The sequence below is a fragment of the Harpia harpyja genome, chromosome 7 (genome assembly GCF_026419915.1).
Source record: "Harpia harpyja isolate bHarHar1 chromosome 7, bHarHar1 primary haplotype, whole genome shotgun sequence".
Classification (NCBI taxonomy): Eukaryota; Metazoa; Chordata; class Aves; order Accipitriformes; family Accipitridae; genus Harpia; species Harpia harpyja.
The window spans coordinates 13,373,423-13,388,630 of NC_068946.1; the positions used below are offsets into that span (position 1 = coordinate 13,373,423).

Below are 15,208 nucleotides of genomic sequence, written 5' to 3' on the forward strand. Positions count from 1 at the left end.
CTCTAGAAATTTAACTTCTAGGGGGGACTGTATTAAACCAGTTGATGGTAAAACATCAGCTCATTATTCATCAGCAGTCAAAAACACTACTACAGCATCAGCAATGACTAATAGCAGGTTTGTTGCCGTTGTGATTGTCTGGAGACACCAACACAGCTTGCTTTGCTACGTCACTTCCCAAATGCTGCCCACAACCCCTGTCACCCCATCACAAAATGGTTTATGAACTAGAAAGGTACAGAGAGAAGCAATTAGGATAAACACGAGACCATACAAACAGACATACAGCCACAGTGTGATCAAAGGTCCAGCTGATGCAGCACCTTCTGAGAGTGGCCAATAGCGGAGGCTAAGAGGTGGGTATGAGAGCAGTCTGTGTGGGCTCTTGCATTATACCTTCCCAGCTGAGTTACGAGATCAATGAGCAAGGAAAATCTGCTGTTTGAGGACAAATTAAATAGATTCTCTTGCTTAGAAAAGAAACACCTGAATGGGAATATGGTACCTAAATGATTCTATGTTGCAAATGGTATGGAAAAAGTGCATGGGGAACAGTTGTATAAATTTCACATAACAAATTAGAAGATTTCCAATAAACTTTTCAGGAATCTAGATTTAAAACAGTCTAAATGTTATCCTTTTTTTCCCTAACACTTAAGTCAACTATACTTATGCAGTTTACTTGCATGACTAGGCTTACGCTTAAGTCTAGGACATCTAGGAAACTCCTTGTCAAAGGTTGTTGCAGCTGCCCAAAGGATGAAGAGATCAAAGATGCCAGAGATAATGGGAGAAAAATCTACTGGGGTTTTAAAGTACAAAAATGTACACAGAGCTCTTTCTCAGGAAAACTGCTGGCAGGTGAGAGGGTTTTCTGTCCTGCCGTGTCACTCATAGCATTCACAGATGAGCCCTGCCAAAGAAAGCTGAGCCCCAGCTCTGACACGGCACAGCTATTTTTGGTATCCCCACATCTCAGTTTCTATAACCTCTCCAGTGACTACCAGCCTGTGTATTATTTTTAAGGACAGATTGTACACACATGCTGTGTGGGTCACAGCTGGAGGAGGTGATCTGTGCTGCTCCCACACAGCTCCCTACAAGCATCTATCAGCTGCTCCAGCTGCCAGCAGTGGCTCAGCTGTGGTTTTGCTATGTATTGCTATGCTTCCCTTCAAGTAGGGAAGGGGTTGTAACTTTGCTCTCCTAGGAGCAGAACCGGGCTTAAAATATGATACTGAGAATGAGTATCTGTTACTTGGCTTCTTTCTCATGCCTTGGTGTTGATTTTATGGGTGTCACTGATAAATGTTGCCCTGTTTTTTATGCTGGTAGGGCTTTGCTGGGAGAGGGAGATGCCCTGCAGGTTGCTTGGGAGGTGGTAAGCAAAAGGATGTTATACCATAGCCTCTTTACTCTTTTACTCAGCTGGGGATGAGTTCTAGCTATGTTCCTTAATTTTCTGAGTTTTTAGTTACTATCTGGTGGTGAAAACTCATGTGAAGGGCTATGTCAAACATATATGGGCCCCTTACAGTGGGATAAACGTTGCTATCAGGTATCAATCAGCAAGATCATAATCTGACCCCTAGCATTGAGCTTGTGTTAAAGAAACATTGGTTTTTATATCTTTTCTTCTTGCCCACTAACGTGCTGGGCATTTGCTTTACAAAAGGTATATAAGCTTCTACCCCAGAGATAAAATTGTTTATATTATGGATTGACACTACAAACTTAGCAACCAGGTTACAGGCACAAAACTCTGACCTACTTAGAAGACACTAACAACACAGAGGGCTGGGCTTAGTGACACTGCCAGGGAAAGGCTAGCAACCAGTAAGAACAGACAAATATTCACCCTGAGTTACCCTTCTGTGACCATTGCAACCTGCAGCATGAAAATGCATTGAGAGAAATGGCAGAAAAAGCTGTATCTGTGACATTGTGATGAATATCTGTACTCATTTTTACCTGGGAGTGAAACTGAAGCTTTTATCTTCTTCCCTCAATTGCTCACAATCTTGTTTGGTTTTTTTTCTAATGGAATTATTCTTCTGTGAAGATTGTGGAGGGGAAAAAATGACCACTGAAAACGTATCTGCCTTTCCTTAGCTTTTTAACATGTTTTTTCCTGCCTACTCTTCCAGGAGACTACTACAATGACAGATCCTTCAGTGGTGGATTGCCTGGCACAGCTGAAACTCAAGGTCCTAGAAAAGGTAAGAGAATAACTCTGCAGTGGTCACCTTTGCTCTGCTTTTTGCATGTTCAAGCATTAACATTGTATTTAAATAAATATATTTCAACTGAGATACAAAGAGGATCTGCAGCCAATTGAGAACCTCTTTCTTCATGCAAGCTGAGGCAGACCAATGTGCAGTGGTGCTACAGTCACTGTCACTTTCTTAAATAACATTGTACAAGTTTACATGGACCTACAGTAAATTAAAAATAGAGTTAAAGTGACTTTGATCTTATGGGAGGTGTCACCAGTTAGCTCAAAACCAGTTTGAGTCATGACAGGAAATGTTTAGGAGTAAATCTTGGGTAAAGAGGACCTCAGATTGTTTTAAGGCGATTTCATGTCGTCTTTTTTGTCTGCTTTCACATAAGATATGTTGCCTGATGAAACATGGGCAGACCCATGCTGGAAGCACATGAGGTGCTGTACAGAATCCCAGTAGCTCTTTGTTGTGACTCTGCACACTAATGTACCCAAGGTTCTCCACTCAGCCCTGTTCCTCCCCCCTCAGCACATCTGAATCTGCTAGCATAGACCTGCTTCAGTGTCCTCCAGAAGCCACTTAAAAAGAAGTCTGGAAGGAAAAACAATTTTCCTGGAGACATGAATGCTGGAAGTGGCATCTAACCTGTCTCCACAGTGGAGTCTTTTGTCTTAGATGCAGCAGCCATTTGAAGGCAAAGCTTTCAACAGTGTGGAGCTATGCAGAACCAAGAAAAGAGCCTGTGCATGAGTGAAAGGTCTCTAATTTCTGAGCAGCAGGGAGCAACATGGGCCATCTGCTCCCTAAGGAGCAAGGAGTTGAGCACAATAACACAGCCAGCAGGGCAGGGGCCTGCCCGGCCAGCCCCCAAGCGAGGCAAGCAGGGCAGAGCCAGACATGGTGGCCAGGTTCAACCAAAAGTCCAGATCTATCAGGCAAGCTCATGGCGATGAGGCAGGCCAAGGCCAACCTGGGAAGTGTCTGCAGGTTGGGATCAGAGTTAATAGGATCCATGGCCAGTCACAGGCATGGCCATGGTTGAACTGCAGACCAATTACTCATCCAGTATAGCTCAGGTAAGAACTGAAGACCTAGAACTGAGATTAAAGGGGCTCCTGGGCACATGAGCAGCAGATGTGGAAGTCCCTGGTGAGGCTGGCCAGGGCCATTTAGGCCTATTAGTGTACCAAATACCCAAAACTGTCCAGCACCAAGTTCTTCATATGATCCATTATGATGAATTATGTATGAGTCTCCTGATTCACCATGCTATCAATTTCCAGGTTGGGGACAGCCTGGACGGTTGGAAGCATGACTGTTCTGTTACTGTAACTAGATTTGTACTGAGACATTTCATACTTCTATGAATACTTCTTGTAGCCCTCACTAGCTGTGGTTTAGCTGTTAAGAAGCACTGCTTGTCTCCACTTCTGCTTTATTTCCTCCATCCCAAACGTATGCCTGTAAGGTAGGGTTGGAAATTGTTGTGAACTTTGCTGCCTGTCTCATAACCAGTTCTTGTTGTGGTTCTACCAACAGAGATTGGAAAATGAACAGGAGAACCTAGGGAAGATGGAGTCACCTCTCCCAACTGCAAGTAAAAGAGAAGCATTTGTTCTAATTATGGACATGATACAGAAAGGGCTTAGTGATGTTCTCAGGCATGAGTTCCTCAGCAGGTCACACCAGATGATCACATCTCCTCCCTAAAAGCTGGAAGAGGCCTCTGCGTGCTCAGTGGTTGGTCATTTGGGTGGTCAGAACTTGCTTTGTCTTGGTTTCTGTGACAGGAACATTGTCTGCAGGGCAGGAGGGAGACTCTGAACTTGAGTCAGTGCTGCCCCAGTTCAGCCTGCATATCTAAATCTATATGCAGCCCTGGGGATTGGAAGTAGCAAAAATGCAAGTTCCAGTGAAGCTTGTGCAGTAATGTCAGTCTGTATACTAGTCTCAGTCCTAACCAAGCCGGTGAATCTTAGCAGCCTTGATGCAAGGAGAATGGGCTTGCTATCCTGTGCAGCTATCTACATTTTATCTTTTGAATTTCTTCAACTGTTTTTTTTGACAAAGGGAAATAATCAGCCAGCCGAGCACTGACACAAGAATGACCTCCTGTCCAGGTGTCCTCTGCAGCCTCTCAGCTGTGGATGCTGGTTCAGCTGGAGTAAACTACTGGTGATCCTATTCATCCTAGCTCCTATACCTAGGAGTGAGCCCCTGTTGCAGTCCAGCTGTGTGCTTGGCTTTGGTGATCCTGAAAAGAAGTCGTTAGGATGGCTGTGTGTCTCTGAGGGACCCAGGCAGGAGGAACACTCCACTACTAATGCTGCTTTGCACCTTTGAAGCTGACCAATGCAGCCTTGTGCAGACCAGAACATGGTTTCCAGTGTAAACAAAAGTGACTCAGCTTATGAAACAAATCGTTATACTGACAGTTGGTCTTGAGCAGTGTGTTGATAAGAGCTGGGAAACCATTTCACCAGGAAACCATGCATGTGCAATTACATCCTGACTTTGATTTGGGCAGAGAGGTCAGGAATCCCAGCATTCTTATGAAACTTCCAAAGTTTAGACAATTCTCTATAAAAGCTAGCGAACCAGCTAAAAGTTGATAAATAAGGGAGCTGAAAATAACTTGTGTCTTTATCAAACCCTTTCAAAGACTGCAGTGACCTTTCACGTATAAGTAGTGTGTTCCCTTCAACAATACTCCCATGGAAGCTACACATGCTATGGGCAGTGCATTCATTTCTTTGCATGGCACATGTAATGTTTATATTACCTATGGATTAAAGGCCACTGGTAGATGATCAGTAATATTTCTAGATTGTACTCTGGGCTCATATCCATTGAGCTGATGCACAAATAGTTGGAAATTTTCAATGCTGTGGCCAAAAATTAAAAATCCCTTTAACAACTTACAGTTTCAAAACAAGAAGTGATGCTTTTCAGAGCAGATGCTGGGCATGCCTCCAATGTGTCTGAAAACGTTCTTTCTTATTTTCATTGCAAGTGCGTTCAAAATCAGCTGTATGTGGGAAGAATTGAAAAGGAAGTTGATTCAGAACAAAAAGGAAACAGAAAGGTTGACATTCAAAACTGAGTTTGTTTTGATATGTCAGAACAAACTTTTTTTACACTTTGCACAATCATCCTTTGCACGTACAGAGTATATCTAGATTTCAGGCTGAAACGAGTTTCTAAGCCAGGAGGTTAAAAGGGGACTTTAGAGAGCAATATGGAAAGTTTATTTTCAAAGAAGGTGCATTGCCTTTGTAGAGCTGCTGAGCAGCTATGTCTGTATGTGGCATAAAGTCATTAGCCATTCGTGGATTTCACAAGAAAAGTAGCCTAAAGCCTTTTGTGGAAGAAGTGAAACTATGTTATAACACATTTTCCAGAATTAATCTCGTAATGTAGGTGGTATAATAGCTCTGTCTTTGTGATCCTTTGAGAAGATAATGGACTTTTCCTCCTTCAGGGAACAGACATGAAGATATGCTCCAAAGTGCCCTAAGGCGAAGGAAAGATCTCCTGCAGGAGCTTAAGGTAAGAGCCCTCTCTGTGGACAGGAACAACAGAAAGGGCCAGGTTATCTGCACGTCCACTGCCGATGTGGATTCAGTTCTTTCCTGTCCTTTGGTTCTTGGGCTGGGCAGTATTCAGTTCTCTGCTGGTTTGGAGTATAGAGGCTGGGCCAGCTAATCAGGGAGAGGTGCCGGAGAGCAGTATGTTCTCCCTTGCTACAGCTAACAAAGCTTGCACCCACTTCAGTTAGTTGGTAGGTTGATTCTGTTTGTCCTGAACTGTTGTATCATAAGCTCTCTGGTGTAGTGCCAAAGTGCAAAGAAGGGATTTTTAATGCCACCAAAATAGGGACAATAGTAACTGTTACTTATTCCTAGTTTGTGGAGGGTATCAACCGTTAATGAAATGTTTTCCTAGACTTTTGGCAGTTTTTTCTTCACCTTTTTTCCATTCCTTTTTGCTTGCGCTGAAAACTGTACGGCTTCAAGACATGTGGGAAGAAAAACTTTCTTTATACTTATGCAGGCACTGTTTGAGTGCTTCCCTACATGCAGCAGTCACTTGTGGTCTGCCTGTCAGATGCAGCAGTGCTGGAAGTTTCTGCAGCAGTGTTTTGGTGAGCGAGGCTGTGCCCTGCTGCAGGCTCCCAGAGGCTAATCCCATTTATTCCAGAGAGCGTAACAATACTGTCTGCCTTTCTGTGACCAGGTCTTGTTTAAGAAGATACTTGATTTTGCAGGAGCAGCACCTTCTGGAAGAGCTTTCACAGCCCCCTGCACCAGCTGGAGGACGCTGTCATAACCACAGAGCTACCCCCCCACACGTCTACCAGATACCTTTTCCAGGTCCCCAAGCAGAGCCACCAAGGATTATCCAGCAGACGGTAAGGATCCTCTCTCCTCGGAAACACCGCTAGTGCTGTGCCAGTCTGAGACAACAACCACAGGTGGAGGGACTTGGGGGCTCTGTGGAAACACTCATCCCACTGAAAGGGAAGATATGTCTCTTTGCTGTGATATGGGACCCTTACTGGCCTAAGCAAAATCTAAGGGAAATCATCTTACAAATAAAGCACAAAATTAACAGTGTGAATGGTTTACCATAGGAACGAAGTAGCAAGAGGAGTGAGAGGATTACCCACCCTCTGGCGTGGCTGTGCAGCCAGTTTCCAATGCACATCACTGTCTGCTCGTGCAGCCCACAACCTCAACAGCTTCTCCACAAGGGTCTCATGGGAGACAATGTCCAAAGCCTTACTGAAGTCCAGGCAGATGATACCCGCTGCTCTGCCCTCACAAAGATGAGGGAGCTGGCCAAAACCAACCCTGACTTCTCGATTTTCCTTTCTTTTTCAGATGCCACCTCAGCCTGCCACCATCATCCAGCAGTTACCTCAGCCGCCCCCCCTGATCACGCAGATCCCCCCGGCCCAGCCTTTTGCAGCCCCCCGCTCTGGAAGCATTAAAGAAGGTGACGTACCCTCTGTCTAGCAGCCAGCTCCCATCACCAGGCCCGGAGAGGGCAGACGAGGTGCCACAGCAAGTGGACGGGGGCACAGGATGGCGTCCAAGCTAGTCAGTGACATGCTGTTTCACGACTGGGCTGCTGCTGGAGCTGTGGGAATTGCACTCCATAAATGGGCTAGATAGCATTTCTGAGAGGCTTTCAGACAAACTCTTATTGCTAAAACTAAAGAAAAAGGGACTACAAACTCAGCAAAGCCAGGTTAAGCTGCCAGGGAAGCTTGGGAAAGCAAACCAGCTCAACCCAAGGCACTGAGTAATATTGACAAGGTCAAACTCATGCACACAGATGATTCCAAAATTAACAGACAGAATTCTAAAATGTGTTTTTATTCTCTTGTTCCCTCTTAAACTGCTGTTCAATCTCCTCAGAACAACACAGGTTTTTATTATGCCCCATGTCTGGAAACAAGACAGAACAGCGGAAAGTGCTGTTCCAAATATAGTGCAATGCCAATAAAAAGAGTTTGTTTCTAACCATAGGTGGATGCTACTGTGAAATAATACATGAACAAAAACCTGGGATGACTTCCCTGCTCAACCTTCAGCCAAAGATTTCTTCATCCCACAGAGAAATCCTCAGTCACAAAATTGCAGTATTTCTCAGCTTTTTCTTCACCTATGTGTCTGAATTTTTAAATCAGAGTTTATTTTCATAAACAAAACAGTCCCAATTCATGCATGACTTTTCTGAAGCTGATACATGTAAATTACTTTTGGTATGACCAGTTAAAAAAAAAAAAAAAAAGGAGAGTTGCCTTGATTTTTGGTTTTTTCTTCTTTTTTTTCCCCTCTCCCTCCTTCCTTCCCTCCCTAAGCAGAGTAGTTCCGCTGCACAGGTCCTTTGTGATTAGAACCTAGAGATCATGGTAAGTAGATTTGATGTGCATGCAGTGGACTCTCAAGGTGGCACTGCAATATCATGTAAAGTTGAGGAAACCTCTCATGTGGAAAGCAATGATCTTGAGCTGAAGCAGTGGAGAGCACTGTAAGGAGCTGGTCCATGCTGGAGTAAGTGAGAAAGCTCTAGTGCTCAGCCCTTCTCCAGCCTGACAGTCAGCATAGCCAGAGGGGTGGGTTTGTAGGGAAACTAGAAGATGCTCAACAGCAGCTTTCCTGTAGAAGGGAGGAGAAACAGGAAAGCTGGTATGAATACTCTTATTCATAGACAGTAATTTTGCACTGCCTAGGCAAATAATGCTAATATTCTTCACGTGTCCCTTTCAGCTGCTTTGTCTTGGTTGCAGTGACCAGTCTGTATGCTGGAGGGCACTTCTTACTGAGACGCCTCTGCTGCTTGTCAGTTGCTGATAAAGCTCTTGCTTTCTTCCTTGGGGTGACCTCTTCCCAGATATGGTAGAGATGATGCTGATGCAGAACGCTCAGATGCACCAGCTCATCATGCAGAACATGATGCTGAAGGCTCTGCCACCGATGGCGTTCACACAGCCTGCTGGAGCCAGCTCTCCCCTGCTTCAGCATGCACAGCAGGTAATGACACTGGAGTCTGAAGGGCATCCTTGCTCACACGAGGCAATGGTTGATCTCCTTGGGAGGGTGTAGGGCCTGGACAAAACATGCAGGAAGTCTGTGATGCTTCATAGCTGTACACATCTGCAAACACACTGCACCAGAAGACTGTTACTGAGCAGAGCACAGCCTGCCTCTTTACCCATGATGAGCACTGTGACAGGACCCAATGGAAGAATGTCTCCTCCAGAAGTGCAAACTGGATTCAGTCCAGCTCTGAAAATTATCTGGTCTGTACAGTTGAACCACTAACAGCCTATGCACAGAAGCCATCTATGCTGGGCATCTGCTGCTGCAGGTCCACTTGCTGCAAACAGCAAGGCAATATTTGTGTTACAAATCCTGCAATTGGTAAAATTTGACCTGACAGTTTCAAATGGGCTAGAGCTGAAGCAGATTTTGTGATCATACTTGGAGCCGCACTGCTCTAGTTCCTGTCTCACTGAAAATGAATGGCTACTGAGCTCTGAAAGGACAGATCTTAAAGATATTTTGGTGTGTAGATCCCTATAGGGATTTTTCCAAAACGTGTCCAGTGCCTGATAAGAGGTAGGTAATTTTGAACACAGCCTTAGATGCCCAATTCCTAAGCTATTTTTAACAAGGTGATAGAGCTCCTTAGTGTCCTTAAGTGCTTTGGAAAAATGTATTTCTATCCTCTACTCTGTAGAGTATTTATTACTTAAGAAGCAAGGGCAGTTGATCTTTGGGGAGGAGAGGATGTCCTAGTGTTGCAAAAACTTCCGCTGTACTTTTCCTACTCTGCCATTTTCAGGCTAGCTATGTCTTTTCCCTGTGCTGTAAGAAAGATTTGTTTTCTTTTTCTCAGATGTTAAGGTTGTCGGGTACTGAGAAAGTAACTCCTACACTTCTGCAGTCCTTGCCCAGCTCACTCGTACCTTTGCTACATGCTATTTGCAAAAGCAACAGATGGCTTAAAAGGCCCGGAGCCCTGGGTTTGACAGAGGGGTAGGAAACGCAATCCTCCTCCGTAGCCCATCCCATGGCCTGGAGGGAGCTGATGGGTTTTTGCACCTGTTGGGACCAAATGTCTGCCCCAGACAGAAAGCCTCCAACAGCAGCTGCTAGCTCTCGCGTTGCAGGGCACTGATGTCCCAGGAGGCCACCCGCAGTGCAGAGAGGCCCACTGGCTCTGTCAGCCATGGTCCCAGGGTGGACTAGCTGTGGAAATGGCGGGCAGCACTGACTCTTCCTCATGTCAGAGCTGCGCCGAGCGTTGCCTCGGATGGAAGTCCTTTTCTATTTTCCTTAAACTTTGCAGTTTCTGGTTTTGAATACTCTTTCCCCCTTGCCTTGGGGAGATGTCTGGGGCAGACAGTGGTGTTGGGAGAGCCAGCGGACTCATCTGCAGCTTTCTGTGGAGGACTCTGTGTCTAAGGGAAGATGGCAGAGGAAGAGCGTGTCCTCACCCTGGTTCCTACCTTCTTCCCCAGGCCATCATGTCACTATGCATTTACCTGATGTAGACCGGTGGAATAAGCTGGGGGGAGTGGGCTCAGAGTGCCTCTGAATATCAGGTGAAATATGATATCACCCAGTGTTTGCTGGACCTTCTATGTTGGAGCCTGCAAAACCCATCTCCAGGCACATGCTGAAGGACTTCCTTTACCAAGGGGTGGCCGAGTGGGAACCCAGCCTCTCAGCCAGGGACCCTTCCCGTGGGGGCACAGATTTCACAAATCGCCCTTTGTCTCTCTCCAACAAGGACCTGCAGTTTGCTGCTCCCCTGGCTGTGAAAGCAGAGAGGTCCAGGCCATCTGCAGTGCACCACCACCACCACTACCCTCCCACAGGGATGCTCCCCGTGCCCCATGGGGGTTTCCCGTCCACATCCATGGCACATCACTGGACTGGGAGCATGCTCCCTGCCCTGCCTACGTAAGTAAACAGGCAGCCACGACGTAAACTTTTAGCCCTTCCTTCCTGCACGGGTGGGGTAGCAAGGTAGGCCAGACAATCCCATGCCTTCATGGTTCTTCACTAAGGCCAGTCCTGATTATTGTCTTTAATGCAACAATGGGATTGAGGTGGGTTAAATGATGATTTGATACGCTCAATCTTATAACTTGAGTAATTAATCCTTGCTTACTGTGGAATAAACATGAGGATCAGACAAGGTCTACAGATGACACCAAGCTGCGTCCCTGCCACTCAGAGCCACCACCCAGCAATGCTGCATGGCTCTGCTCTGCAGTGGCTGTTACCCTGGGTTTTGGGTCTCCCCGTGAAGCCAGCAGACACCTGCTAAATAAGGGCTGCATGTGGTTTACATTCAGGCTAAGGTTCCCAGTAGGATTTATATTCTTAAAATGCTGCTGTGACATTTGCTAATCAGAAATTCCTGGAAAAAAACCCACCACCGTTTGCTAAGAGAAATGGTACAAAGGGAGGGCAGTACTCAGAAATAAAGCTGAGCTTTTGCAATAAGCCTCTGCTTGCAGCTTGGGTGTTTTTTCAAGTGCAGAAATGGGTGGACTTCTCCCCAGGCTGCACCCAGGTCTGTAGAGCCCTCAGCAGAGGTCAGCAGCCGGCTCCTCCAGGGGCTCACTTGCCTGTGCCTTCCCTGCTGTCTCTGAGCTTGTCCTGGTTGGCTTTCTAGGAGTGAGCAGATCACACCTGGGACTAGTGTTTGAACTAGTCTGCTTGTGCAAATGCCAGTGGCAGGAGGGCCCTTGGGCAAGGATCTGAGCCAAGAGAGCGCAGTGGTCTTGCTGAGTACATCGGGAGTGGATAGCAAGAAAGCAGGCATGGAAGCAGCGGTGCTGGAAAGTTCTTATGTGCTGAGGCTGGTGAAGAAATGCACATTGCTAGAGTGTGGTGCAGTAGCTGGGGATTTTGGGAATGGGGACTCACTGTTGCATCGGTCACAACACAGCTTTTATTTTTGTGCTATGGCACTTTCAAAGCCTTAGTGAACATAAGGACAGGATGGAGGCAGCTGCATTCTCAGGCATGGGCGACCTGCTGGCAGGGATATCTCTATGGTCCTCTTTAGCATGAGATTTGAATTCTTGAACAGATTATTTACCTATTGGGATTATAAGGGATAAACATTTCTACCCCTTTCACTTTTACATGGGTTTGTAATCTGTACTGGTAAAGATCTCTTAGCTCCTTCCAGAATTGGCTTTTAAGCTGTCTTTTTCCTTTTCTTTAGCTACCGTCCACCATGAATTATGAGATCTGACACATCTATGCTGTCCTTCTGCAGCTGCAGCAAGCATGCACTTTTGGCTATTACCAGACACAATAAAGCCATTTTTCTTGTTGCAGGTGGCCCACATACTGACAGTACGTGTTCCTCTACAAATGGACTGTAGCATTGCTGAGGTCAACCTGTATTTGAACAGTTCCTAAATGATCTGTCTGATTGACAGCCTAATGTCTGTAAGACTGCATGTTGTTGGTACAAGAAGTGAGCAGGAGAAAGACTGCAGATGTTCAGAACAAACATACCATGCACCTGTTGTTTGCTCACCCATTTCTGCTAGTTCAGTTGTTTCCTCTCATCCTCCAAGCCCAGACCAGCCACAAGCAATCACCACTTTTGCTGTCTCTTCACAGAATCAAGAAAAGCCATCCCAAAGTGTCTTGCAGGCCTGGCAGCCCACAGCAGCCCCTGGGCATGAAATAATCTTAACACCAGTGTTATCTGAGCCCTTGCAAATGAGTATGACCCAGCTCCAGGGCTAAGAGTCCCCTTCATGTGCAAATGGAAGAAATGTCCCTTGCAAAGGGGCCTGCTGCTGTCCTGGGGAGGATGATACAAACTAACCCAGGATGCCTGAATGAGGGTTTATCAGCCTGAAGTGTTCCTCCCTCAGCGTTTTTGGTTTTACTCCCTCACAGATATACTTGTCCTGCAGCAATTACCTATCCAGGGAACTAAAGGTGATCAGGAACAATCCAAATGTAAGTAAGTTACCTGCATAGCAGAGAAAAACCCTAGCATTGGATTTTCCTGAAGACCAGCACTCTGCCCTACCTGTGTGAGTTGGCTTTACACACTGTTTGGATAAATAATTCTCAGTGGAGAAGAACAGAAAGAAATCTGCTCCTGCAGTCCTGGGGTTTGAACGTTGAAGTGCAAGGCCTACCCCCAGCTAACCGCAGTCGGTGTTTTCTGCCCCAGGAGGGCTCTGACTCTCAGTCTCTCCCAAATCTCACATTTACAAAGGTACCCAAGGTTTTCTTCACAAAGTGCTGTTGAACGGTAATTTAAGCAGCTTGGACTTGTGTATATTCGTTTAATTATTTCTCAAGCTTTCCCTCATATAATTAGGGTTTAGACTTAATTAAAAAAAAAAAATCCTGAGGTTCTTCCTTGGTTATTGGCATGTCTTTTTCTTCAGCAACATAAATCAAACACTTTTCCTTTCTTTACTTTTCCTGCTAATTTTCAGAGGGCAGGCTTTAATCTAAGCCCATGCTATCCTGTTCTTTTTGTTTTCACTTAGGACTCCTCAGAAGGCTTGCTCAGAGTTTTAATCAAGCGACACTTTTTCATGCTCTCAGCAGCCCGGTGGTGTTTAATACAGAAAGATAAACAATGAATTAGTAGCATTTTCTCAATGTCTTCCTACCTTCTCCTGTTTTTAAAGTGGAGAACATCTTTACATTGGTTTTGCCTGGTGCAGTTTGTGAGTGAATCTGATGAAGATAACCCAGGGACCTAAATTTTGTTTGGAATGGTTACCCAGAAGAAAAGATATCGCACTGGGTGTAGATAGTTCCTGATAGGCAAAGTTTAGTCTGGTTTGCCAAGAACTATGGTCAGCAGCTAAGGAGATAGGTTTGGCAGCAAGAAGCTGATGTGTATTATCTTGGAAAAAAAACTTTCAATCTGTGGCCTATTTACCACACCACATAGCGCTGCTCACCGGTGGGTCGGGTGCTTCCCCACGTGTCTGTGCCTCCTGCCTCTAGAGCAAGGTACATGACTGTGGCTGAGGCTTTTTGTGCAGAAAGCAATATTATGAGACCAGCTTTAGTTAAACGACTGTATGCTGTGTTATCCACAAGAGTCCATTAATTAATTGGCATACCTTAAAGTGCTCCTGTCAAATTGGTGAGCCAGGGTGGTGGAGTAATCTGTAAAGCCTACTGGACAAGCATGCAAAGGGTGCTGTGAGTGATCTTTCCAAATAATAACTGTCACTGCTGGAAGCTAATGGTGTGCTGTCTGTGCTCTGAAAACAATTAATGAATAATTTATTTACTATGTAAAACTTACCTTGCTCTTTGCCCTCTCTGCTCTGTTTTCTTTGCTCTGTGTGTGTGACTCAATCAGACAGTGTGGATCAATTCACTGCTGCGTAGATCAGAGAAACCCAATGGAGGGTCTTCAGTGGTGACTCGTTTGGATGCAGTGACAGGGCCCACGTGCACTAGTAGCCTTTAACAACCCCAACCAGACCCACCTGGGACCCCTGCCCTCCCCAAGGCCAGCAGTCCCATTTAAACTTGGGCCTGGGGCTGCTTGTGGGTCCTGTTGACCCTGTCCTTCATGTCCTCTCCTTGTGTGGTACTGCAGGTTGGGACTGTGGTGCGGTGCTTGCTCCCCGTCCCCTCAGGAGCAGCTGGCCCTTGCCGCACCGGGAACTAGGACATGCAATGGAGAATGGCTCTGTGCTTGTGCAGGGATTTGGTCTTGCTCCTTTGAGACATATCTGCTGTTTTGGGCTGTGCATTGCAGAGTTAGCAGCAAATGGTAGTTACTGTATGTTAATGTTGTGTTTTCACTGTCTGCTGTTTAATTATTGTGTGTAGGCTGTAATTGGCTCCTCCATTCTAAAAGTTTACTGTATGCAGTGTTGGCTCAGCAGAGCACTTCCACCCAAGGATGGGCATGTGAAATGGTGCACGCAGAGACATCTCCTCATAGCCTCATTCAAGTCCTGGAAAGCTTCTGCAGATTAGGCATGGACCCTCTGCTCAACATCACACCCCAAAACGCTTGAGCCACACACAGCTTCCTTGGGCAAAAGATGTCCTTGCAGATGGGATCAGACCCCTGGGCAAGCAGTGTGGTTCACATCCCACCCTCAGGAGAGTGCCCGTGAAGCTCTGGGAGTTATTCCGCATCATCCCACTGGTGCCTCTGCAGTTGCAGCTCAGTGAAGCACCAGCAAAAGCCTGGCAGATGCAAGTTCTCCTCCTGCTCTGTGCGCATTTCCTTAGGAGGTCCTTGAAGACTACAGAATTGCTTTACAATTTTTAAAAAAGGCCTTTTAATAAGGCCTGGCTGAATAACACCATATTCACATCTCTTTACCTGAAGCTCAGTGTGGCTGGCCACACGGCCAGGCTGATTCGCCGACAGTCTCTGCATTGGGAGTTAAACTTTAATATGAACCAGGGGAGAAGAACGCAGGCGTGACT

At 45.9% G+C, this 15,208-nt stretch overlaps 1 protein-coding gene across 2 annotated transcripts; it reads left to right on the top strand.

The window, feature by feature from the left end:
• The first annotated feature begins 1,583 nt into the window (after positions 1-1,583).
• C7H21orf58 (chromosome 7 C21orf58 homolog) lies at positions 1,584-15,118 on the top strand. 2 transcript variants are annotated; one of them, XM_052793702.1, is made up of 8 exons: positions 1,584-2,219; positions 3,765-3,822; positions 5,707-5,774; positions 6,493-6,636; positions 7,109-7,223; positions 8,628-8,767; positions 10,533-10,705; positions 12,101-15,118. In XM_052793702.1, exons 1-8 carry the CDS (start codon positions 2,160-2,162, stop codon positions 12,114-12,116), a joined length of 774 nt encoding a protein of 257 aa, XP_052649662.1. In that variant the 5' UTR covers positions 1,584-2,159; the 3' UTR covers positions 12,117-15,118. The 2 variants fall into 2 exon arrangements, with proteins under 2 accessions (XP_052649662.1, XP_052649663.1); XM_052793703.1 differs by having other exon boundaries at positions 2,153-2,219; positions 4,296-5,774; positions 12,101-13,179.
• Positions 15,119-15,208: the final 90 nt, after the last annotated feature.